At 34.5% G+C, this 27864-nt stretch overlaps 1 protein-coding gene across 1 annotated transcript in view; it reads right to left on the reverse strand.

Moving 5' to 3' along the window:
* DNAI4 (dynein axonemal intermediate chain 4) overlaps window positions 1-27864 on the reverse strand; it is a gene marked incomplete at its 5' end in the record, with an annotated part of 81996 nt that overhangs the window by 17121 nt on the left and 37011 nt on the right. Inside the window, 6 exon segments of the mRNA XM_082686390.1 lie at window positions 279-436; window positions 2680-2831; window positions 4019-4105; window positions 6763-6974; window positions 17841-18035; window positions 22183-22338. Of these exon segments, the coding sequence (XP_082542516.1) occupies window positions 279-436; window positions 2680-2831; window positions 4019-4105; window positions 6763-6974; window positions 17841-18035; window positions 22183-22338 (960 nt within the window).

The following is a 27864-nucleotide window of genomic DNA, read 5'->3' on the forward strand; positions in this document are numbered from 1 at the left end:
GTCTTATTTCCCACATGAAAAAGTATTGTATATATAATGTGTGTCCCTTGTACAAAGAATAGTATGATTTCTGCCATCTTTTTGTGGTTAGGTTAAAATTAGCAAATACCAGAATAAGATGCTCAGAAAAAGCAATGACTAAGCCCAGGTTCTTTCTTATGTAGCCAAACTCAAACTGGGCACCTCCTACACGAGGCTCACTAGGAAATTTAAGGCAGCACATAACAAGAAAGATAATTTGATTGATAGATATATATGTATGTATACATTCTTTTTACCATGACAGTCTAGTCCTTTCCGTATCACCCATTTCGAGATTCTTCCATCTGCTGATATAGAAACGAGTATTTCTCTTTTGTCGTCACCTGTTGTGCCTCGATCTTGTTCTATCCACTGTAGTTGCCATACAGGTCCCAAATGTTTTTGAGGTGATTCACTAAAATGGGGGAAAGCACGAAATATAGAATCATTGTCATAATTTTTGAAAGGACATAAGTTTAAGTCATAAGGACAGCTCGCTGGAGCATTGTGACCTACTTATAGAATGATGACTTTATTGTTCAAAATTGGACTTTCACTCTAAGTATTTCAAAAAACAGGGGAAATATCATTTTGTCACATAGTATTTTTTGTTTTTCACATTTCTTACAAGAGGAAAATTTTACTGCCTCTAATTATATTAACTGCCATAACAGAAATACAAAAGAAAATATTTTCTTTCTTTTCAGAATATATTTTTCTTACTCTCTTTTTTTTTTTATTTTTAAAGAAGTAAACATTTTATTTTTTTTTTATCTTTTTTTTTTTTTTTCAGCATAACAGTATTCATTATTTTTCACCACACCCAGTGCTCCATGCAATTCGTGCCCTTTATAATACCCACCACCTAGTACCCCAAACTCCCACCCCCCACCCCTTCAAAATCCTCAGATTGTTTTTCAGAGTCCATAGTCTCTCATGGTTCACCTCCCCTTCCAATTTCCCCCAACTCCCTTCTCCTCTCTAACTCCCCATGTCCTCCATGCTATTTGTTATGCTCCACAAATAAGTGAAACCATATGATAATTGACTCTCTTAATTTACTTTTTCCCGAATAAGTTATTTAAGTTTATTTTGGACACATTGAGTATAAGTATCTTCACCTTTGTAAGGATTTTTTTTTAATAGCATAAATGAATAAATTATTTAAATCTTACTTAAATAAACAATTACCTCACCTTTCTTTCTATGTTTCAGGTTTGCCCACTGGCTTGATTCTCTCTATGGTAAGATTTAACATTTTTCTGAAGAATTGAAATCGCTTCTCAGATTACTGTTTTCCTATAGAATAATGGGCTGCTCTGTTCATAGTACTGACTCCTTGGAGTTTTTTATGCGAACCTTCCAAAGCAATAGTTATGAATCTCTTTAATATCATATAGTTTTGGGTGCCTGGGTGGCTCAGTTGGTTAAGTGACTGCCTTTCGCTCAGGTCAGGATCCTGGAGGCATGGGATGGAGCCCTACATCAGGCTCTCTGCTCAGCAGGGAGTCTACTTCTCCCTATGACCCTCCCTTTCTTGTGCTCTCTCTCTCTCTCAAATAAATAAATAACATCTTTTAAAAAATAAAATAAAATAAAGTCATATAGCTTTGATCATATGGTAAAGGTTATAGACCCTCTTCCCAGAAACTAGACAAAGGCTTGTGCTTACAAAGCTATGCAAGTATTTTCAACATTAAGCTTAAGGACCCTGCTTTATGCCTATTTTCAGTTCTAGCTAATTATTCAAACACTAATATAAATACACTACTTCATTTTTGCCCACTGGTATCTGATCTATTATAAAAACCTAATATATTCAATATCTTCCACTTTAAACTTTTTATTTTCTCAATGTCAGTCATTCATTCATTTATTCTTAATCGAACACTTACTATAATCCTATTACATGACTGATATTATGTGAAAGGCTGAGGATACAAAGGTAAGACTTAATCCTTCAAGTTACTTACAACTCTTCAGGAAGATGTATGTGATATATATACATATACATACATATACAGTGTAGTAAGTACTATGATAACTAATACAAATGCACAAAAGAATGGAATGGGAAGGTTACATGGAGGGGTGACACCAAAGCAATAAGGGGTACAAACTTTCAGTTACAAGATGAATACGTTTGAGAGATCTAATATGCAGTATGATGATCATAGTTAATATGTACTATATACTTGAAATCTGCTAAGAGAGTAGATCTTAAGTGTCGCCCCCAACACAAAAAAGGTAACTATGTGAGGTGATGGGTATATTAATCAATTTGATTGTAGTAAACATTCCACAATATACATATATTAAATATTTACATTGATCTGCTTTAAAAAAAAACTTAAATGTATATTATTTTTATTTGTCAATTGTACAATAAATAAATAAAGCTGGGGAAATTTTTAAAAATTTTTTTGAAAGAATAAGCATAAACTGTTGAGGAAGGTTGGCGAGGTGGGCAGAGAGCATACAGATTTTAGGATAGAGTAAATGAGGAATTATTAAATGTTTGAAAAATAGTGGTATCACTCTCAACAACAAAAACATTCACTCAAAACTAAAAAACATTAAATTTTTACTTCTTCCTTAAAAAAGCACATATTATATGTTACCTAATATTATATGTTTACCTAATTCTTGGATTCTCACCTACTATCCAGAACTGGAACATTACTGTTGCTCTGCACATTATAAATGGCAATGTTGCCATTGTGATAGCCAACTGCTAGGAGATTAGGTGCTCCAATTGAGAAATCCACAGCAGTAACTCCATATGGACTCTGATAAATGCGTTCTGGCCACTGGATAAAAAAATTATATTACATTTTAAAATTGGTTTTGCAGGCCATAAAAGATAGAACATAATGGTGACTAAATGGTATGTGGTGGCAGGGGAAACATAAGAAGAGATAGTCTACATTCAGTTACTCCTCTCCTTCTGACTTCCAGTTAGATGAGAACAAAACATCAATTAGTTATTTCCTTTATGTTGGTGAATCCTCAGAACTCAATAATTTTTAAGAAATACAGCATGGCCTTCTCCAATAATTATCCTATTTTGGTAATCTTTCCACAGGATTTGTATGATCATCATAGATCACCTTCTTTAAGAGACAAGTATGGGCTCCAAACAAATTATCTAGCAATGTTCCTATCTTCCAGTATCTGTTTCAGATGCTTGGATTATCTAGACATTTCTAAACAGTGGATTTCTTTTCTACAACTCTGTGAAGAGTTTTATTGTTTTATTTAATGCCTAATCTAAATTCTTTCCTGCTTCTAACAATCTATGTGGAGAAGAAGACAACTTAGACAACTTACTGATGATGGATCTTACATCAATTCTTCCATGTTTAAAATTGCTTCTTCCTTCCTTTCTTTTACTTTACATAAACCCAGCTTCCTAATAGAATGGGGATATCTGTAGCTCTAATTTTTTTTTTCCCCTCTGATCCTTTTCTAAGTTTTCTACTTTACATTTCAGTTATTAATTAAAATTAAAATAAACCTGCAAAGTAACATATTGGTTACAACTGTTTGACAAAAATATGATTGATTCTTATTATTCTTGAAAAATTCATGCTAATAACATGGTCATATTCATCTATCTCATGTATTCAGGATAGCAGAAATCTATCTTATAAGGTGATGATTTATTCATACATTAAGAAACAACCCAGTATTAAATGAAAATTAATTTTCAAAGGATTTTCACTTACAAATTTATTCTTCAATTTGATAAAAAATAATGGCTCGATTCTGGATCATCAGATCTAACAGCACACAGTAAATGTTCAATAAATATTAATTAAATGAATTTATCCTATATCAGCAAAACCAAATTTTAATTCTTACAGATTAAAACCAAAGAAAATAAAGTCTTTCTTGGTCACTTTTTTGGCTTTAATTATCACATACAACTATGTATTTTATGAGAATTATGTCAACATTTAATTAACTAAATATGAGTTTATTCCTATTTGGTTACCATAGGATTCTTTATTGACCAGCAGCAAGCCAATCCTCTTTTTTGCTCTTTAAATCCAAAGTGCCCATAGCCAACAGCCAAAAGGTCCTGAAAACCAGCAAAATACGTTTAAAATAAGAGAGGATGGCATAAAAATATTGGAAAATGTGTAAAGATGCATATTAATGAACTGCATTAAAATAGCATTAAGAAATTTCTATTGAAAAAACACATCTACTATTTTTATTTTACATCTCCATCTTCTAAAGCAAAATAATAATAATCATCATATTTTCAGACTAATGAATATCTAAAAAGAACCAATTGCTAAAAAGTTCTTTTACATATTGAGATACTCTTCCAAGATTGTATTACTACATTATGTTTTATGGGGTTTTGAGAATGACCTAATTATTTTAAATATAAAGACAGGGTGCCATGAACTGAATTGTGTCTCTTGCCTTAAAATTCATGTGTTGCATTCTTAATCCCCACTCTCATTGTATTTGAGGATAGGACTTTTAGGAGGTAACCAGGGTTAAATGAGTTCATAAGGGTCATAATCTTAATCCAATAGGATTGAGGGCCTTATAAAAAGAGGAAGAGACACCGGAGCTTGCTCTCTCCACCACGTGAGAGCACAGCAAGAAGGTGGCCATCTACAAGCCAGGAAGAGAGCCTTCACCAGTAACCAAATCAGCCAGCACCTTAATCCTAAACTTCCTGGCCTCCAGAACTACAAGAATATAAATTTCTGGGTTTGGTTTTTTTTTAACCCAGCCAGTCTAAGGCATTTTGTTATGGCATCCCAAACTGATTAATAAAGCAGGTCATTTCAAGAAATACTTGTAGACAAAAATTTAATAACTGACCAAACCCAGCCTCATCTTCATAATCAGAGTATCTTTATCAAAAATATATTATTATATTTTTTGCCACAACCCTATTTTCAAGCCAACATCATCTCTCTATAATTTCCTCTGTCTTAAATCACTCTTCATCACTATTCCTTTTACCCTGACACAGACAAGCTTTTATTAATCTTTTCTAGACTCAGCATAGGCACCACTTCCTCTGAGAAACATTCATGAGCCTCTCTTATGTATGCCCACACCACTATTTATTCTCTTTATTAAAGCACATAGAGACCATTATGCAGGCAGGGTCTCTGGGTGACTAAATTACTACTGCAACTCTAGTGCCTTATCAGAGGTCCTGGCACAGAGTGAATGTTCAGTAAGTATTTGTAGAATGAATTAATAAATATGATACATTATTACCAGTGAAGATAGATGTTTGTCATATTTGAAGCTTCATTAAAAATTATTTAACTTTAATCTCAATAGCAATACATTAACATTTAAAATGCTAGTATATTCAGTTTCTAAAAATGATTGATTTGTCTTTATTATACAGTTAGTATTGATTATTAAATCTCACTTATCTAACAAGATGTTTTTAAATGTAGTTTATAAAGACCAATCCATACTTAAAGCATTTTATGTTATTAAAAAATAATGTACATAATTTAAATAATGTTACATACATTTCTATAAAAATGATTATAAAACTTCTGTTTTTAATAACCATAACAACTAGCATATTTGCACATAGCACCTTATAAGGTGTGGCAGTAAAATAATAAGGCTAATTCTTAAACATAGTACAATGCAGTTTAAACAAACAAATTTGTTTTGACCACTTACAAATACACTAAATATCTATTCCAAAGATATTGTCATTACACACAAGGTTTTTGGAATCTCTAATTGAGAATCATGTCTTCAAAAGCAGTTTATAAACCCCAGGAAAAAATAAGTCTCATTACTGCATAATCTCTCTCTCTCTCTTTTTTTTAAACTAAAGAGAAGGAGGAGAGGGACAGAGAGAGATTCTTTAAGCAAGATCCATGCCCAGCGTGGAGCCTGACGTGGGGCTCATCTCACAACCCTGAGATCATAATTTGAGCCAAATTCGAGAGTCAGACACTTAACCAACTGAGCCATCCAGTCACCCCTATAATCTTCTCTTTTTTAAAAGCAAACCTACTATTCCTAACTTGGTGGTTCCTATAATTTCCCTCAAGATGATTTCTGGCAGCAGTGCAATTAAGAGCAAGAACCCTGGAGCCAGGTGTTTGGGTTTGGGTCTAGCTGTTTCACTTACTAGTTGCATAACTCTGGGAATTTAATAGATGTGTAACTTCTTCAGCCAAGTTATTTATCCTTTTTGTACTTCAGTTTCCTCATCATCATATTGGGGATAATAGTACCTAACTCAGAGTTGGCACCTGGTACATAGTAAGTGCTGTTTAAATATTTGCTATTTTGGGTAGTAATAGTTAATTTTAGGAATCTCAAAATAATTTTGCACATTTTCAGAGTCACTAGAATAAGTACATACTTCTGAATATGATACTCTAAGAAAAATACAAATTTGGGTATACGAGTTTGATATATCTAAAAATAAATTGATTATATATGATCTTCTGGTTTACTTTTCCATGTCTGATATGGATTCAGAGAATATGGTGTCCCAAATACATCTCCTAAAATAAAAATATGATGTCTTCATTTTAAGGGGAAATTTTAGAACTATTTTTATTTTCCATTTTTGAAGCATGAACTTGTAAAAGGATGTTAAAACTCTGGTTTATATCAATTAAAATCCCTTGCCTAAAATCTGAGAAAAAGAAAACTTCATTAGTACTTGAGAGTTATCTTTAAATGCTAAAGATAGAATTGTTAAGATGTTCAATAACCTACAGGATTTGTTTTATTCCAGGCAAGGCTGCTCACATTAAGACCTTTGGTTAAGTCACAGGAAAAGGACCAAAGTCGTTCCAAATTGGCTGGTATTGTTGACTGTTCTGTACTTATTTCTATTTCTTCTTCCTCTTCCTTCTTAACCTCTTCCTCTGTCTCTTGTTCAAGTTTTTCACCTTCTAGAAGGTCTTCAGGTTCTTCAGGTTCTGGTTCTAAAATTAAATTACAAAAAGAGATTATTTTCCTCTATACCTACAGAAGCCTGGCAAAGTCTCCAAACAGCATCTCTATCTTCGAGACACTTCAAGCATCAGTGAATCTGCTGGAACATATGGCCCAAATGACAAGGCATTCCGAATGACCTCCTAGACCTGTTGTAGAATCCTCTGTTGTTCTGGGTACCACTCAAAGGAGCACCTTTTCAGTTCACTCAGTTAATGAGCCAAGTAACACCTCCAGATGAGGAACATGTTGCCTTCAAAGAATGAAGAAGTCTACTAGGCATTGTAACTTTTGTTTGCTTCTAAGAGGGGCAAGATGAAACAATTTATCCTTCACCTTGGTAGGTGTATCTTGACATACCCCATACCACAGGACCCTTGGAAATTTGACTGATGTGGAAAGCCCCTAAAAAATTCTGTCAGATTTATTTCTCACCCTCTGGCATGCAAATACCTTACCAATAAGTCTACTTCTTGTTCACTGGGTTCAGTTAGCATATCATCAATATTATGGACCGGTAATGGACTGGTGTGATATTTTGTTGAAGGGAAAAGTACCTGCAGACTCAATTATGACATCAAGCTAAAGAAGAGAGGCCTCAGAGGAAACCAACTCTGCTCACACCTTGATCATGGGCCTCCAGCCTCCAGAATTATGAGAAAGTAAATTTCTGTTGTTTAAGCCACACAGTTTGTGGTATTTTGTTGTGGCAGCCCTAGCAAACCAATACAGCCCCTACCTATTTCTCTTCTAGGGACGTGATGATCAACTAGCCAATGTCATGAGTTTCTGTGAGTCAGACTGTTCTGATTTCTGCTTTGTCTGCTATGGTAACCAAGCTCTCCTTTCCTTTGGCAATTAAGTGTTACCACTTATCTCCTGCCATTCAGGATCCAATTTTCAAGGATTTTAGTTTACTGGCAGCAGTTCCCACTGTAATGTCTGACCTATAGAGAAGAGTGACCACAGAGTTCTTCAAGGATGTTGGGATACCCCCTCACAAATGTATTTCTCACAATTGTGGTAAAAGGTGTATTATCCTTCTGCAGTGGGTGAGAAAGTTGTCATGATAAATCCACCCTAACATTCCAATGTCCCTAAGCCTTGGGATACCTTTCTCTATAGTGTCCCAAAGCAGTTCTGATTTCAACTTCATTTAGTGAAAACCGCATTTTGGTCCAATATTAGCTAACAAGAAAGAAGAAAGGAAAGGAAAGGAAAGGAAAGGAAAGGAAAGGAAAGGAAAGGAAAGGAAAGGAATAGTAAAGTAATGAAGGGACGCCTGGGTGGCTCAGTTGGTTAAGCCACTGCCTTTGGCTTAGGTCATGATCCCAGGGTCCTGGGATCGAGTCCCGCATCAGGCTTCTTGCTCAGCAGGGAGCCTGCTTCTCTCTCTGCCTCTGCCCACCGCTCAGCCTGCTTGTGTTCTCCTCTCTCTCTCTCTCTCTCTCTCTCTGACAAATAAATAAATTAATTTAAAAAATCTTAAAAATAAAAAAAAAAAGAAAAGAGAAAAGGAGAAATTAAGCCATTAGAACCATTTCTAATCCCCTGAACTCTAACACTGGGTCCAGAATCTCTGCGTAGTGGACCCATACCAGTAAACTTGATCTGATGTAACTTTATATTCCTTCCATCTTTACCCTACAACCTTAATATCCATTCCCATATATATTCCTCAGATTTCTGCCTGTATAAATTGGAAAAATCATCAGTCAATTCCGCAAGAAGTTATAGCAACCCCCCAAATGTGTATAGACCTAACAAGTTACGTAACATGAAACAAAAAAACAATAGATCTGAAATGAGAAATAAATCCACAATTACAGTTCAGATTTCAACACTCCTCTCTTAATAACTGATAGAACAGGAAGACAGAAAATCAGTAAGGATGCAGATAAATTGAATATCACTATTAACCGTCTCTTAATAACTGATAGAACAGAAAGACAGAAAATCAGTAAGGATGCAGATAAATTGAACATCACTATTAACCGTCTCGACCTATTGACAATTATAGAACAGTCCATCCAAAAACACCAGTATACATATTCTTCCCAAGTATCATAGCAAATTCTTTAAGATAGACCATATCATGGATCACAAACAAACAAAAAGACCTTAACAAATCTAAAAGAATAGAAATCAAAGTATATTCTCAGACCATAATGGAATTAAATAAGAAATTAATAATAGAATACAGGTAGAAAATCCCAAAATATGTGGATATTAATCGATATTTATAAATAACACATGGGTCAATGAAGTGGTCTCAAAAGAAATTTTAAAAATTTTTAATGAAATGAAAATACAACATACAAATTTTATGAAATTCAGCTAAAGCAGTGTTTACAAGGCATATTTTAGGGAAGAAGAAAATTAAATATATATTTTACATATGTACCACCTATTCTATTCCTAGTTATTGACCCAAAGAGGGATAAAAGCAAATTTCCAAGCAAAGACTTGTATACCAATATTCATGCTGACTTCATTTGTATGGTCCCAAACTGGAAATAAATATTGATCAACAGGAGAAAGAATAAACACAGTGCAGGATAGTCATACAATGTAATACTCATCAGTAATAAAAAGAAATGAACTATGATATATTACATTGGCAAATCTGAAAATAATTTTGCTGAGTGAAAAGAAGCCAGATAAATAAGGGTACATAATGTATGATTACCTTTATATAAAATTCTAGGAAATATAAACTAATCTATTTAGGGATATAAAGCAAAACAGTGGTTTCTTAAAGATGAGGTGGGGCAAGGAGAAACAGGAAGGAAGGATTCTAGAGGACATGAAGAGAAATTTGAGGGTGATGAATACATTCATTACCATTACATATCATTGTATATATCATCGATTGTGATGCTGTATTAAAGCCTATTATATACTTTAAATATGTGTAGTTACTGTATGTCAGTTATACCTCAATAGCTGTTAAGAAATAACAATGGCATATCACTCTTTAAATGAACCCAAGATAATATAAATATTGCAGCATTTTTTAATTGTGAGAAAATTCATTGATATGCATAGATTTTAGCTGTACAGTTTAATAGGTTTCGATAAATATACACACCAATGTAACCCACACACCAGTCAAGATAGAGAATATATCGATAAACCAAAAAAGTTTCTTCATGCCCCTTTCCAGGTAAGCTCAACCGCCCACAGCCAAACACTGGTTTGATTTCTATCACCTCAGATTAGTTTTGTTTGTGAAAGCATATCACATAAACGGGTTTGTTGGTATGTATTCTTTTGTGTCTGGTTTCCTTCACTTGACAATGCTTTTGAGATCCATCAAGGTTACTATGTATGTAAGTAGTTCATTCATTTTTATTCCTGAGTTGTGTTCCATCATTTGTTTATGCATTGACCAGTTGATGGACATCTGGGCTGTTTCCACGTTGGAGTTATTATGAATAAAGTTGCTATGAGCATCCTTACATAAGTGTTTTTTGCAGACATATGTTTTCTTTTCTTGGGTGAATACCCAGGGACAGGGATCACTGGGTGATCTATGCTTAACATAGTCATAGCAATGTGGATTGGGTGGATCTATGCTTAACATTTTAAGAAACTTCCCAGCAGACTTCCAGCATGGCTGTACAATTTCAAACTCCTACAGCAATATATAAAAACCCAGTTACTCCATATTCTTGTTTGGTGTTGTCAGTCTTTTTTAATTTTAGCCATTCCAACTAGTGTTCAGTGGCATTTTGGTATGGTTTCAACTTGCATTTCCTTGACAACAAATCATGTTCAGTACCTTTTAAGGTGTCTACTGATCATTCATGTATATTTTAGTGAAGCTTCTGTTCAAATCTTTTGCCTATTTTTTATTAGACTGTCTATATATATTTTTAAAGATTTTAAATTTATTTGACACACAGAGATCACAAGTAGTCAGAGAGGCAGGCAGAGAGAGAGGAGGAAGCAGGTTCCCTGCTGAGCAGAGAGCCTGATGTGGGGCTCAATCCCAGGACCCCGAGACCATGACCTGAGCCAAAAGCAGAGGCTTTAACCCACTGAGCCACCCAGGTGCCCCAAGACTGTCTATATTTTTTATAGGCTGTATGTGTCCTTAACATATTCCTAATTTATGTCTTTGGACAGAGGTATGTTGTAAAAATATTCTTCTAGACTGTTACTTGCATTTTCCCCCGTTAACAGTGTTACTCAAAGAGCAAACATTTTAACTACCTCAAAAGCCTTACCAATTTTTTTCTTTCATGTCTTGGGATTTTTGTGTATTAAATAATCTTTTCTGATTCTAAGATCACAAACATTTTCTCTTTTGTCTTCTTGTAGAACTTATAATTTTAATTTTTATATTTAAATCTATAGCCCATCTGAGTTAATTTATATGTATGATATGACATGGGAGTTGAGGTTCATTCCCCACCCAATGTGGATATCTTATTGTTTCAGCATCATTTATGAAAAGATCAGTCTTTTTAAATTAGTTCATCTTGACATATTTGTCAAAAATCAAGTGACCATATAAGTCTGTGTTTATTTCTGGACCCATTCTTATTCTATCTCAACCATCTATATGTCTACTGTTAGACAAATACCACACTTCCTACATTACTATAACTTTATAACAAATCGTTTGTGATCAGATAGGGTAAGTCCTTTGACTTTATTCTTCTATTTCAGAATTGGCTTGGCTATTCTAAGTTGTTTGCTTTGCCAAATAAAATGGGTGATCATTTTGACAATTTAATTATCTTTAAGGAAAAATTTGATTGATGTGTTGTATCACATTGATTGATTTGTGGATGTTGAACCAACCGTGCAGCCCTGCAATAAATCCCACTTGATCGTGGTGAATAATCCTTTTAATGTACTGTTGAATCCTATTGGCTAGTATTTTGGTGAGAATTTTCGCATCTATGTTCATCAAGGATATTGGTCTATAGCTCTCTTTTTTGATGGGATCCTTGTCTGGTTTTGGGATCAAGGTGATGCTGGCCTCATAAAATGAGTTTGGAAGTTTTTAAGGAAAAATTTTAAACACTAAGAAATGTTTCTAACTTTCACTCACATTTTTCAATTCTAGCACTCCATTAGTTTGTGTAGATCCTAATTTCTGTTATTATTTTTTATCAGTCTGAAGGACTTCCTTTGACATTCCTTGCAATGTTTGTCTGCTGGCAAAGAATTCTCTCAGCTTTCATTTGTCTGAACATGTTTTTATTTCACCTTGATTTCTGAAGGATATTTTCTCTAAGTGTAGAATTTTTTAGCACAGTAAAAATGTCATTGCATTGTCTTCTGGCTTCTGATGAGAAATAAGGTCATTATTAGCTTTATTCTCCAGATGTCATGTTTTTCTCTGGCAACATTTAAGATTTTCTGACATATTACTTATGATGTGCCTCAATGTGGTTTTCATTGTATTTATCTTGTTTAGGTTTCATTGAGCTTTTTATAATTGGTTTAAGATTTTTTTTAAGTATGGAAATTTTTCAGTTACTTTTCTTCAAATTATTTTTTCTTCTTCTCCTCTTCTCTTTTCCACTACTACAACCCCAATTTCATGTATGTTAAGCCACATGACCTTGTAGCACAAGTCACTGAGGCTCCTTTTTTTTTTTTTCTTCTTAGCCTTATTTCTCTCTGTACTTCAGTTTGGAATGTTCCTACTGCTTTGTCTTTAACCTCACTGATACTGATCTCCTGGTCCAATAAGACCATCCACTGAACTTTTCATTCAAGTATTAGATTTTTTAATTCTAGAAGTTCAGTTTGGCTCTGTATGTAGCTTTCATTGCTTTCCTCATTATATTATTTCCCTTTAAATCCTTAAGTATATGTTAATAGTGTTTTCCTTAATAGACCCATTTTTTTAGAGAAGTTTTACATTCACAGAAAAATTGAACTTAGAGAGAATTCCTCTACACTCAAACTCATACATGCACAGAAAAAAATGGAACTTAGAGTTCCTCTACACTCAAACCCAGATACATGCATAACCTCCCTCAGAATCATCATTCTGCACCAGTGATATATCTGTTATAATCAATGAGCCCACAATGACAAATCATAATCACCCAAACTCCATAGTTTCAATTAGGGATCACTTCGGTGTATAAATTCTATGGGTTTGGACAAATGCACAATGGCATGCACTCACGATTATAATAGTCAGAGAGAATAGTTTCACTGCTCTACAAATCTTATGTTCTCTGCCTATTCATTCCTCCCAGCCCTCAAGTCCCTGGAAAACAATAATCATTTTACTGTCTCCATATTTTTGTCTTTTCCAGAATGTCACACATTTGGAACTATACCATATAATGTCTTTTTAGACTGGCTTCTTTCATTCAGTAACATGCATTTAAGTTTTCTCCACATCCATTCAAGGCTTGAACATTTATTTCTTTTTTGTGCCGAATAATATTGCATTGTCTGGATATGCCACAATTTATTTATCCATTCACCTATTGAAGGAGATCTTGGTTACTTCCAAGTTTGGGCACTTATGAATAAAACTGCTGTAACCATTTGTGTGCAGGTTTTTGTGGGTATATAAGTATTCAACCACACTGGGTAAATACTAAGGAGTGTGATTATGGACCATATGGTAACAGTATGTTTAGTTTTGTAAGGAACTGCCAAACTGTCTTCCAAAGTGGCGGAACTATTCATCGTGCAATCCCACCAGCACTGAATGAGAATTCTTTTTCCATATCTTTGCCAGTATTGGTGGTGTCAGTGTTTTGGATTTTCATCATTCTAATAAGTATGTAGTGGTATCTCATTGTTGTTATAGTTTACAATTCCCTAGTGAGCTCTGATGTTGAGCATCTTTTTATATGCCTATTTGCCCTGTGTATATTTGGGGGCGGAAGTGTCTGTTTAATGTCTTTTGTCCATTTTTTTATCATGTTGTTTTTCATTATAGAGTTTTAAGAAATATTTATATATTTTGGATGAGTCTTTTTAACAGACATGTTTTTTGTAAATATTTTCTCCAGTCTGTGACATAACTTCTTATTCTCCTCATAATGTCTTTTACAGTGGAGAAGTTTATCATGCCTTTGGTGTTAAATCTCCAAAGTCATTGCTATACCTTAAGATTATTTAGATTTTCTTCTATGTTGACTTCTAGGAGTTCTGTAGTTTTGTATCTTATATTGAAGTCTATGACCGATTTTGGGTTAATTTTTGTGAATGATAAAAGGTTGGTGTCTGGATTCTTTATTTTGCACGTAAATGACCATTTGCTTCAGTACCATTGGTTGAAAAGACTACCTTTTCTTCATTGAATTGCTTTTTCTCTTTTGTGAAAGATCAGTTGACTATAATTATGTGGACCTATTTTGGGGCTCTCTATTCTGTTCTGCTGAAATATGTGTCTATTCTTTTGTCTGTACCACACTGCCTTCACTACTAGAGCTTTACAAATCTTGAAGTCAGGTAGTGTGTGTCCTCCAGCTTTGCTCTTCTCCTTAAATATTGTGTTCACTATTGTGGGTATGCTGGACAAAATTCAACACCCATATATTTTTGAAAATGTTTAGAAACTAGAAAGAGGAAGATTCCCTCAAACCAACAAAAAGTATCTACAAAAAGTTACACCTAACATCATATTTAATGACAAAATATTGAATACTTTTCCTTAAGCTTAGGAATAAGACAAAGACATTTGCAGTCTTGGGACAGGCGAAGATATCTTAAAGAGGACATGGAAAACATTAACTACAAAAGAAAAAAAAACTGATAGATAAAACTTCATTAAAATTAAGAACTTCTACTATCAAAAGAAAAACATATTGGTAAGTTACTGACTTAGACTAAAGAATTGTAATACATGTATCTTTCAAAGAGCTTATTCCAGAATATATAAAAATAAACTCCTACAACTTGATTTTTAAAAAGAAAAGATAATTCAATTTAAAATGTCAAAAGACAGGGCGTCTGGGTGGCTCAGTGGGTTAAGCCTCTGTCTTAGGTTCAGGTCATGATCTCAGGGTCCTGGGATAGAGCCCCACGTCCGGCTGTCTGCTCAGCAGGGGGCTTGCTTCCCCCTTCCTCTCTGCCTGCCTCTCTGCCTGCTTGTGATCTCTCTTTCTCTCTGTCAAAGAAATAAATAAAATCTTTTAAAAAATGGCAAAGGACTTGACCAAACATTACACAAAGGAAGATACACAAGTGACCTAAAAAAGCACATGAATAAGTATTCAACATGATTAGTCTTTAAGACAACATTCATCAGCCTTGATGAATCACAAAAACATTATGTTGAGGGAAAGAAGCCAGACATGAAAGAATACAAGTGGCCCTGGAACAACACAGGTTTGAACTGTGTGAATCCATTTATATGTAAGATGTTTTAAAAAACATTAACAGCAAGAGCCACAAGGCGTTTATTTGCAACTACCCAACCCACTCTCCAAAGATGGAATGGAAGGCAACTGGCACAGAGGCAGCACTTGCTACATGAGTGCCAGGGGAGGCCTACTGAGGGAAGGTCTGCAGGTCACCACAAGTGAGGGTAGGGTGGTCAGGCAGTGCATCCAGGGCTAGCAGGCAGAAGGCTGAGCTAAAGCAGAAGAATACAACCAGATGGCAGTGATGGCGTTGTACACAGAGCCCCACAGAGTCCTTCACCCACTGGCTTCCAGAGCTGCTTCAGGGGAGCCGTGGGCCTTGGTCCTATTGCAGGCCCTAGTGCAAATTCTTCCCTGTGGTGGTTGTGTCCATAATCTGTAACCAGTGTAGGCTTCAGGTCAGAATTAAACAAAAGCCTTACCTGTATTACCAGAAACCCCAGCATTATGAAATCTATTTGGGAACTGTCTGTCCTATAATGGGAGGGATGTTGGATTTCTTTGAGTTCTTTTACCCTCTCTCTTCTTGTGAAATCAGAGTTGAAGAGCACCTATGGGGTACTCTTATCAAAAGTTTCATCACTTATGTGCTGGTAAATTTAAATACATATGACTGGTTACCTCCTGATACCCTGCTATATTCAAAGAAAGTCTGTATTCACCTTTGTGCAAAAGGAGAAAAAGAATAACAGTTAATAATAGTTAATGTGGGGCAATAGCCCAAGGGCCAGTGGAATAGGAAAAGTCCATATCACCTCAAACGGAAAATGTGGGGACTCATCCCCAAGTGTCTTTGGGGGCAGGAATTAACCTATACATTCTGGATGGTGAGGCACCCAGCTGACCCTGGCATGGTGACTGTGCGAGGATGGCACTGCCTGGTAGAAGCTGGACTGGTGTCCGTGGATATCCTCTTTTACCAATCCATAAATAATATTTTTGTTCCAATATCTGTATTAATGAAGTCTTTGGACAGGGGAAAAAGGAGCTTCCCTAGATTTTAATTTTATAATAAAGGCATTTTAAAAAGAAAAAAGAGAGAGAGCAGCGTACTCCTGTTTGGCTGCAGCTGAAATGGCCACCTCCAGGAAGTACACTTGGTATACAACTCTAGGCAGTGGTCCAGCTCTGCTGTGCCTCTATACTTCCTCTGCCACCCATGAGCCCACCCAGCAGCTGCTGCTGGGCAGCTGAGGCCACCAGACTGCAGAACTTTGTCATTCTGGGACCAGCCCCTCCCACTGCCCCTGGCCCAGGCTAGTGTATGTACAAAACTGTAAATGTATTTTCCTTTCCTTATGATTTTCTTAATACCATTTTCTTTTCTCAGGTTGTTTTACTATAAGAACACAGTATATAATACATATAACCCACAAAATGTGTGTTAACTGACTGTTTATGCTATTGGTAAGGCTTCCGGTCAACAGTAGGCTGTTTGGGGGAATCAAAAGCTGTACTGTGCCAGGGTCATCATCCCTAAGCCCTGCCTTGTTCAAGGATCAACTGTACTTATTATATGAGTCCCTTATATGATATACCAAAACAATTAATCTATGATGAGAAATATCAGATTAAATGCCTATTTATGGGGGTTAAGGTTTAACCGGAAGATAGCACAAGGAAAATCTTAGGGTTTATAATTTATTCTAGGCAATGGGAAGTTACTGCATTTTTTTTAACAGTTATGTTACCATGTTCAATCCCAAGTATAGGATACATCAGCACAACAGCATAGTAGAGTCGAAAGAGAATTAGAATGAAATCAGAAGAACTTGTCTGAATGCCTAGCTTTGTCATAGGCTCTAAACTTGGAAACTTTCTATACATCTCATCTTCTTCATTCAAAAAGTGAAAGGTTGAGTTAATCTCTAAAATCTTTTAAAATATTCTGTGAACATGAGTTGGGATTTAGCAATGAGAACAGGAAGAATGCCCTTGCAATACAATTAAGGAAAGGTAATAAAAACCAGAACTTGGAAGGTGTCAGTGGTAATGGATTGGGGCTTTACATATGAGAAAATAATTCAATGCAGGGGCAAGAGAGAGAAAAATGTCACAGAAGCTTATGAAGATTTTAATCTAAGGGACTACCTCTTTTTGTGGGCTCTATAGTCTGAACTCTAATGTTACTTGGATATTAAAAGCTATATAGTATGTATCTTTCAATAAGTGATAACCCAGTCTAGAGGTTACATTTAGAAATAATTCCACTTAATTCTTTTAATTATTTGAGCTTGTCTAAATGTGATTTTTAAAAAGATTTTATTTATTTGTCTGAGAGAGAAAGAGAAAGAAAGAGAGAAAGAGAGAACTCGTGTACAAGCAGGGGGAGAGGCAGGCAGAGGGAGAAGCAAGCAGAGAGAGAAGCAGGTTTCCTGCTGAACAAGGAACCTGATGTAGCACTCGATCCCAGAACCCAGGGATCATGACCTGAGCCAAATACAGACACTTAACTACCTGAGCCACCCAGGCATCCCCAAATGTGATTTTTAAAAATACCTTTTAAAACAGGAAGCTGACGATAAGCTGCAAGTTTGGGCTGAAATAAATTTTCCATTAGAACTCGTTCCATAAAAAATAAATCCTGACGAAACTTGTCAGATTTCATTATTGACTCTGAGCGATCCTCTTCATCATCATGGATTTTAGTCAGAAGTACATTTTCTATATCCATTAAAGAACTAGCTTCACTGTCTGAAAAATACAAACATGACGCAATGATAAAATAATTTAAATAGTATTAGATGATTCATGCATTCTAAGTATTATAAAAGTCACATTTTGTCAGTACTTGTTTTCCTCCAATATTCAAAACTTCAATAGACACTTATTGAATATCTTTCATGTACCAAGCCCATGGAATATATACATATATTATCTCATTCTGGAATTCTTAACCACTTAAAAATGTATTATCAGAAGATAAACAATGATAACTTCATAGGTAATTTATATCTGTATACATTGTTATTCAAATTTAAATAATAATATTAGTCTTCACATGGAAGTATGATTTGATTGTAGTTTTTTAAAAATGCTACACCACTGTGTTAATTTTTTTTTCTGATGCTAAAATAAACGACAAAAACTTAAGTGGATTAAAACCATGCAGATTTATTATTTTGGAGTTCAGTAGGTTAGAGGTCAGACCAGGTCTCATTGGCTAAAATCAAAAAGTTGATAGGATTATGTTCCTTTCTGGAGGCTCTAGATATTCATTTCCTTATCTTTTTCAACTTCTAGTGGCCACCCACACCTTTCTTGGAAGACAACATCATCACATCTCTTCAGTCTTCTTCAGTCATTACATCTCTCTACGGCCACAGCTCAGAAAGGTCTCTACTTTAAAGTATCCATATGTTTAGATTGGGATCTCCCATCTACAGAAACTTCAGCAAAGACCGTTGGTCACATTTTCCCCTCCTTTCTGCCTCCTGACTGATGCTGGTGCTTCTCTTATAGCTCACAGAATTGAACGTCCCCTCCTTTTGAGATCCGTGAGTAATACAAGCTATCTTTTCAATGGCAGTGGTGTCCTCATCTGTTGGCCTTACCATGCCTAAATAATAATAAAATCCACATTTAAAAAGTATCATCTACAAGAAACCCAATTTAAATGTAAAGACATGGATAGATTAAAGGTAAAGAGCAATATATACTATGTTAACACTAATCAAAAGAAGATGGAGTAGCTATATTTAATTTCAGACAAAGTTGACTTCTGAGCAAGGAAAATTATCAGAAATAGAGAGGAGCATTGCATAATAATAAAGAAGTCAGTTCTCCAAGAAGACACAGCAATCCTAATCATTTGTGCAGCAGAAAACAAGACTACAAAATATTTAAGGCAAAAACTGATAGAACTACAAGGAGAATCAGACACATCCACTGTTATAATTGGAAACTCTAACACTATTTTATAATAGAATATATGTTTTTTATCAAGCTTACTTGGAATGTTTGCCAAGCTAGATCAAATTCTGGGTCAGCAAAGCAAACTTCAATGTATTTAAAAGAATAGAAATAATACAAAGTATGCTTTCAGACCATAGTGGAATTAAACTAGAATTCAACAAAAAAGATACCTGGATAATCCTAAAATATTTGGAAATTCTTAAAAAATACATAAAAAATAAGTCAAAGAAGAAGTCTTAAATCAAATTTTAAAATAGTTGAACCAACTCAAAGTAAAAATATAACATCAAAATGTGTGAGATTCAACAAAAAGAATGCTTAGAGGGAAATTTACAACACTGCATGCATATATTAGAAAAGAAGAATGATCCAAAAATTAATAATCCAAGCTTCTATCTCAGGGCACTAGAATAAGATGAATAACATAAGCCTAAAGCTAGCAGGAAACAAATATATATAAAAATTAAAGCATAAATCAGTGAAGTTGAAAACAGGAAATCATCAGAAAAAAAAATCAATGAAATTAAAAGTTAAGTCTTTGAAAAGATCAACAAAATTCATAATCATCAGTCACATTAACCAAGAAAAAAAAAGAACATATAAATTGTTAGTATGAGCAATAATAGAGGTGTCATCACTACTGATCCCATACACCAAAGGAATAATAAGGAAAACTGTGCGTAACTCTATGTTCACAGATTTGATCACTTAGATGAAAGGGAACGATTCCTCAAAAGACACAACCTACCAAAACTCACACAAAGTGAAATAGATCATCTGATTAGGCCTAACTCTGTTAAAGAAATTAAATCAATAATTAATAAAGTTTCAAAATAGAAAATAGGTCCAGATGGTTTTGCTGGTGAATTATATCAAACACTTAAGACTTGTTTATACAATCTATTTCAGAAACTAAGTAGAGTGAACACTTCCCAATTTTGACAAAATCTAACACCCACTATATCAAGAAGTCCCAGGAGTACCTGTGTGACTCAGTTGATTAGGCACCGGACTCCATTTTGGCATTGGTTTTGATCTCAGGGTCACGATCTCAAGGTCCCCAGATTGAGTCTCAAGTCAGGCTCTGTGCTCAATAGGGGGTGGCTACCTCTCTCTCTCCCTCTGCCTCTGCCCCTACTCATACGCACACTCTCCCTTTCTCTCTCTCTCTGCCTCTTAAATAAATAAATAAATCTTAAAAAAAAAAAAAAAAGAAAAAGAAAAGAAAAAAGAAGAAGAAAAAACTTCCCAGGAAACTAAGAATAGAAGTGAATTTCCTCAACTTGATTTTTAAAAAATCTATGAAAAACCAAAAAATCTATGAAAAACTAACATATTTAATGGTGAACACCTGAAAATTTCCACATGAAGGTAAGGAACAAGGTTAGGATATTGCCTCTCACCACCTTTATTCAACATCATACTAGAAGTCCTAGCTAATACAATAATTCAAGGAAAAGAAATAAAAGTTATACAAATTGGAAGGAAAAAAGCTTTGTAGATGACATAGTTGTTTATGTAGAAAATCCAAAAAAATGTAAAAAAATAAAATTCTCCAATTAATAAGCAATTAGAGCAAGGTTACAATATATAAGTTTAAAATACAAAATCAATGGCTTTCCTATAAATGAATAATGAACAATTGAGAATTTTCTGAAAATGATCAATTCTCTTTAAACGATTTTTCAAAAACATTTTCTGATTTACTATTTTTACATATTACATTTGTCTTTGGGTAAAATGGGTGAGAACAGAAATATTTCAATTTAGTTTATGAAAATTTGCCAAAACTTTACCAAAACTTGCCAGGGTTTAGTTACTCTGAAATAAAGACTACTTTTATATGTAGTGATATCATTTCATAAGAAAAATTACTCCGAGTTTAGAATAGGGAGAGTAAAACTGTATAACTGCATAATCACAAAACAATCAGAAGTGGAATTTAACAAATATCCTATAACTGGACTTTGTAAAAATTCTTCCATGTTACTAAGTATATTTGGAAAGTTAAAATTTTATATTGACTTTAATTACAGCATTTAATCTCAAATCTTAGAATACTAAAAGCTAAAGTTTTTTTAATTTTTAATTTTTTATTTTTTATAAACATATAATATATTTTTATCCCCAGGGGTACAGGTCTGTGAATCGCCAGGTTTACACACTTCACAGCACTCACCAAAGCACATACCCTCCCCAATGTCCATAACCCCACTAAAAGCTAAAGTTTTAATGTAGGATTTCTCCATGTTGGTAATATTACATTTTGCCCCGTAATTTCTTGTTGTGGGGGCTGTTCTGTATATCAAAAGGTTCTTCCCTGGCATTGACCTAAAAGATGTCCTCATAGTCAGGACAACCAAAAACTTCTCCAAATACTGCCAAATGTCCCCTGGAGGAAGTAAAATTATCCCCAATTAAAAGCCATAGTTGTTAATTTATCTCCATTTTAATCTATCACAAAGTTAGTATACACTTTTTCTTAGAAATTATACAGTCTACGGAAAGAGAGAAAATTATGGAACCCACATGTTCCTATATATATGAGAGAGAACTTAAGAGCAAGTAAAGAAGCAACAGAGAAACATAAAATCTTTGAAACTCTTGACAGTTATCCAAGAAAAATTAAATTTGGGGTTCAGAGTCCAGGATGATGCAAAAGAATAACAATGCTATTTCTCAGCAAAAGTTGTAGTTTCATGTTCCACCAGAAAGTAAATATTGTAACTGGTAAGAAAGAATTTATTTACAAGGGCATGTGAAAACATCATTTAAATAAAAACTGAAAGAGTGTTCGCTTAGCAGCAATATAGTAATATTGGAAAGGTACAGAAAAGATTAGCATAGCTCCCATGCAGGGATGACATGCAAATTCATGAAACACTCCATTAAAAAAAAAAAAAACCTGAAATAAATGAAATCTTACTTTTTTCTATAGTACTCCCTGGTACTCTTGGCTCATGATCTTTAGAAACTATACTTGCTTTAGTATTTGATTCAAGCATAGATTGTTTTGTTGGTAAAGATGAAAGTTCCATAGCATTATAAGAATCATATAAATCCCAAGTACTGGACATTATACCTAAATAAAGAGAAAGGTAAAAATTATTTTAAATCAAATTCTAATAAATTAGCTTATACATAACTAGTTATAGTAAAATCTAAGAACATCTATTGCTTAAGAAATGAATACTATTTTTTTTTACAATAGGAGAAAGTAAAGATAAAAAAGAAATAAATCATGAGAACAGGTTGAAATTCTTAGCTATCACACTTTTTGCATCTACATGTACATTAGTGTTTTAATGATAACTCCAAATTATCCTCACCATCCTTTCTGATCCCCACACCTCTCACCCCTCTATCCCAAGCTGATGGTGCATAATCTCATCCGTCTGTCAGTAAAGGTCTTACTTGATATGGACCTGGACAACCATGTCACAATAAGGATTTAATGTTCTTTTATATTCTATAGAGCTTTTAATTTATAATCATCTAATTCCATTCCAAAAAAACTCATATGCTTATGTGAAAAGATTATACTTGTTGGGAAATTGGTTGACTGTTCTCGAGAAACTTGTACAGTAATATGGTTATTACCTTCCCTTTTTAAAAATTTTTGTTTGCACTGGCTATAATTTTTTCAAATGAGGAAATATAACAATGGTCTCCAAAGACTGAAAATGATATTTATCTGCAAATTAAAAAAAAGTTCCAACCCTTTTCATTATTGATACAACAATGAAAATTTCATGTAGCAATTATTTTATCAGTGACCATGTAATAAAATATTTCTATGTGCTAAGCTTACGAAAGTTTAAAGTACAGTAATTTAATAATTCATTTCTCTAAAAATCAAAACAAGACCTGGATATAATAAATGCAACTACTTCATTGTTATGACTTTTATTTTCATAAAATAAAATGAAGGAGCTTTGGATTTCTCAGTGTTTTCAATTAGTGAGAATGTTAACTCACAGTTCATAATAACGTTCCTATTTTATTGAACTTATTTTAATAATATCTAACAAAGTTATACACAGAATGCCTCATCTATTTTGCTGAATTCAAAAGAGTACAATTTCCATGTTCATAAAGTAAAAGACCATAAAAAGAAATTATGTCTTTGAATAATGAATTACCTAACCTTCTTTTTCTTACTTTAACTGAAAGTTTAGTAATTTGAGTATATAGGAATATACTGTTACATTGTCAGCAATAATTGCTACATAAATAAAGGTACGTGTTATAAATGAGCAACATAAAATGTTAGGGTGATTTAAAGTTGTTTCTTGTTTGAAGATAACATTGGTAATTTTAGTTTGGGTACCATCATGACATTTATACATTTGAATAAATTAACCTAAGAAATAAAAAAATCTCATACCACATGCCATAATATTATGTAAAAAATGAAACAATAAATAATAGTGATTGCTTTTTGTTCATTTTGGGGAAGATGGAGTTTTTTAAGTTTTTATTTAAATTCCAGTTAGTTAACATACAGTGTAATATTAGTTTCAAGTGTACAATTTAGTAATTAACACTTCCATACAACACCTGGTGCTCATCACAAAAGTGCATTCCTTAATCCCCATCACCTGTTTAACCCATTCTCCCACACACCTCCCCTCTTTGTTCTCCATAGTTGAGTCTGTTTCTTGAAAAAAAAAAAAAAAAAAAAAAGAATGACTGTGACTTTCCAATTTTATACTGGTATATTCTACTAAGGAAAGTTTTAACTAGTATCAGAATGACATATTCCGTACTATACCTGTGTTTTGAGCATTTTTGAGTCCAGGATATGTCAAAATAGTTTTTACCCATTATAAAATATTATTTCTATTTACTGGTTTAATTCAGACTATAAAAAGAGGGCAATTAGCCATATAACATTTATAGAAAAATAATTTTACTTGTTAGCTGAGTAAAAATATATGCTAACTATTAAAAAAAAGATAACTATGACTTGTATTTCCATCACCCAGAGATAATAACTGCTAGCATTCCAGTGTGTGTCCTTCCAGATTCACATATTAACAAATACATAAGTGTATTTTCTTAATAAAAATGAGCTTATATCACTTGGTTTTATAAAAAATACACTTTATTGTAGTATAATATACATACAAAACAAGATGACTTTATGAAATCTATAGTTGTAGGATTAACTATATTTTTAAAATTTAACCAGGAATACTAATACATTTATTGAATTACCCATTGATTTGAAATGCCACTTTAGCATAAATTACTATATGTATACTGTTGGATATACTGTTGGATGGAAAATTTTTTCCTCACTTTCTATGCATCATCATAGTGAACTTCAACTAAATTAACACCTTGGTCTCTTGATGTCCCTCATTCACTCATTACCAGAGAAAAAGTGACTGACTAATCCTACAGGAAAGTTTGGGAGAAGGAATTGTGCTCAGACAATTCTGAATTCTTTTGTTAGATCTGTTCAGTGGCAGAAAGCATGCTTTCTGGTCCATTCTCACTCCTAAAAAAGGAGATCTCTGCTTGTCTAGCTGTGCCATTTATGGCTGGTAAGATCTATTTTGGAAGGAAGAAATGGCAAATCCACTGAGCTGCAGATTTAAAGCTACATTTTTTTTTCAATTATCTTTATAAATATAAATCCAATAAAGCTGATATTGGATTTCCAGCTGACTCCTGAATCTCTTTCAGTTTCATTCCAAATCAGGCAAAGAAGACATGTGTTTTTTTACTGATCCACAAGACTTTATTCTTATAATAAATTGTTTATTGATATTACCCTACAAAGAATGACAAAATTATATTATCTATATTTCTAGACTTACTGGCCACCCTATAGGAAGCTTCTTTGGAATAGAAAAGAAGTTTTAAGAATTTGTTTTTCCCATAATCATAACGCTGCCATACTCAGTCTAAGCACAGCTAGTGCAACATTTTCCTCAACCCACAGGCTTCAGTCCCTTTACCAACTGTAATAGGCTTAGTCACTCACAGGAGAAAAACACTGTCAGCATCAATATTTAGCAGCATTTTTTTTGTCTTGAATAAAATACTATACTTTTAAATTTTAAATGGTCTTACTACTTCTTTACACAAAATATGACCTAATATTTAATTGGTTAGTATTGATATTTTTAACATAAACTTTATTTTGTAAAAATAGGTTTGTTTATTTATTTATTAGAGAGAGAGTGAGAGTGAGAGAAATCACAGAGGGAGAGGGAGAAGCAGACTCCTCACTAAGCAGGGAGCCTGATGTGGGGCTTGATCCCAGGACCATAACCTGAGCCAAAGGCAGATGCTTAATTGACTGAGCCACCCAGGCACCCCTAAACTTTAATTATTTTAAATAAAAATTTTCTGTGAAATACATATCATTCACATAAGAGTGTATAACACATATACACATAGAATAAAGAATTACTACCATGTACTCCCAGTCAGGTAAGAAATAGAACATCTCCAGGTGCTTAGAAGTCCTAGACACCCTTTGCTCTAACCTTCTTCCTTCTAGCTCCCTCCAACAGAAGCACATCCACTTTCCCTAAGTTTTGGATAGGTCATTCTCTTGCTTTGTTCTAAGGTTTTTCTCCTGTGGTAGATGCTGTTGGTGCCCTGCCCATATCTGCTATGCATCACCTGTGACTAGCCAACCTCCAACTCCAGCATCTATATTGCTTTGTTTGGAGCCATTTTTGACTACAAGGACCACTTTAATGTCCACAAATTTGGCTAGAAGTGCCAACAAACTAACAGGCTCATTACCTTCAAACAATAATTTAGAAAGTTAGAACATGATAAAATAACTCCGACTCCCAAAATTCTCTGGCAGTATTGAATTTCAGTTACCCCAAAGAGTTAATTTGTTAGATGGAATATACTTTGCTGACTGCAAATGGGCACTCAGAACCTTTTTTAAGAGGTTTCTTCTTGGAAAGCTTGTGAAGCTCAGAATCCACAGGCACAGAAGGCTCTCTGACATATGCGTACCTACACAATATATTGTCTAGCTTTAAAAATTGGATAGCAAACATTATCACAGATGCATTAAAAAAGAACAAAATAATCATTGAGGACTACTAAAGGAGGACTCTCAGGAGAAGATCATCAGAGCAGTCTGTGTCATACTCTGACTTCAGCTTCCCCGAGAGTTTACAAGAGCCACTAAGGAAGAAATCACATGGTGAGACCATAAATACCTCCCTGGAAACACAGAACTTAATCCACTGAGGGCGTCTGACCAAGCTAGGCATTGAATGTCCAATGAAAGCATGGTCAGTTAAGTGATGCTCTGTATTTTCTGTTTACTGTGGCTTCTCTGCTGCTCTCAGGGTAAAACAATATATTTGTGCAATGAAGTGAGTTTCCTCAACATATCTAAGAGGGCCACTGGAAAGAGGAGCAGAACTATATTAACAATGGCAAAAGCTAGATATGAAAAAGAATTGGCAGATTGAGCTGAGCATTCTGTATGTTAAGAAGATGGGACTTGGTTTTCAGTTCCACAGAATGGAGTTTGGAGGTTACTACTCTGTCCTAAGAACAAGTGAAAAATTAAACAGTATGAAAAATCAACAACTTTCTTTGGATCTGAAAGAAAGGTAAGAACATAGGGCAAACCACTGCCCCCAAGACTGGGGAGATGGACAAATGAATACAGGGAGTCAGGGCTTATTGGAGAAGACCCAGGAGTAGAAACCACTGTGGGAACCAGTGCCAAGATAGGAAACCTGAACTATAATTGATGAATTGCTGGAGGCTCACTTTTTGTCTCATAAGTCTGAGAGTTAAAAAACTGCACAGGGTCTCAGTCACAGGGAAGTCCCCAATTTTGTGAGCTTTATCTCCAGGAGCTTGAACAAATTCCCAGAATATTTTAAAAAATCCCCTTGTGGTTCTGGCAGGGGGAGGGAAAAAGGAACCATTGTGGAATATGCTAGAATACTCTGTGTGTGTGTGTGGTTTTTTTTTTTTTTTACATTTTATTTATTTACTTGGCAGAGAAGATAGAGCACAAGTAGGCAGAGCAGCAGGCAGAAGGAGAGGGAGAAGCATGCTCTCTGCTGAGCAAAGCGCCCAACGTGAGGCTCAATCCCAGGACCCTGGAATCATGATCCAAGCCAAAGGCAGCCACTTAACCAACTGAGCCACCCAGGCACCCCTGGAATACTCTGTTCTTAACAAGGACTGCCTTCAAGAGAAACTAACCAGAGGACAACCTGCTAGGGTATTATCAGACTATAACTGACCTGGGGAAAGGGCAATACCAAATACCAGTACCTCTGAGCCATTTTGTCCCACCTAAGGGGAGGGGGGTGGAGAAGAAAACAAACACTTGTGAAGTTCAGAATCCAGAGACCCAGGCACACTAAAAGACTGAGACCAAATCAAAGAACTATTGAATGCTTGACTCCTCCACACATTACCACCACATTACTATAAATGGCTATTATTAAAAACACAATAAATAACAAGTGTTGGGGAGGATGTGGAATAAAGGAAAATTTTGTGCACTGTTGATGGGAATGTAAATTGTTGCAGCCACTATAGAAAAGAGCATGGAATTTCCTCAAAAAATTAAAATATAAATATTGTATGATCCAAC

This window comes from Mustela nivalis (assembly GCF_964662115.1).
Source record: "Mustela nivalis genome assembly, chromosome: 10".
In the NCBI taxonomy this organism is placed as follows: domain Eukaryota; kingdom Metazoa; phylum Chordata; class Mammalia; order Carnivora; family Mustelidae; genus Mustela; species Mustela nivalis.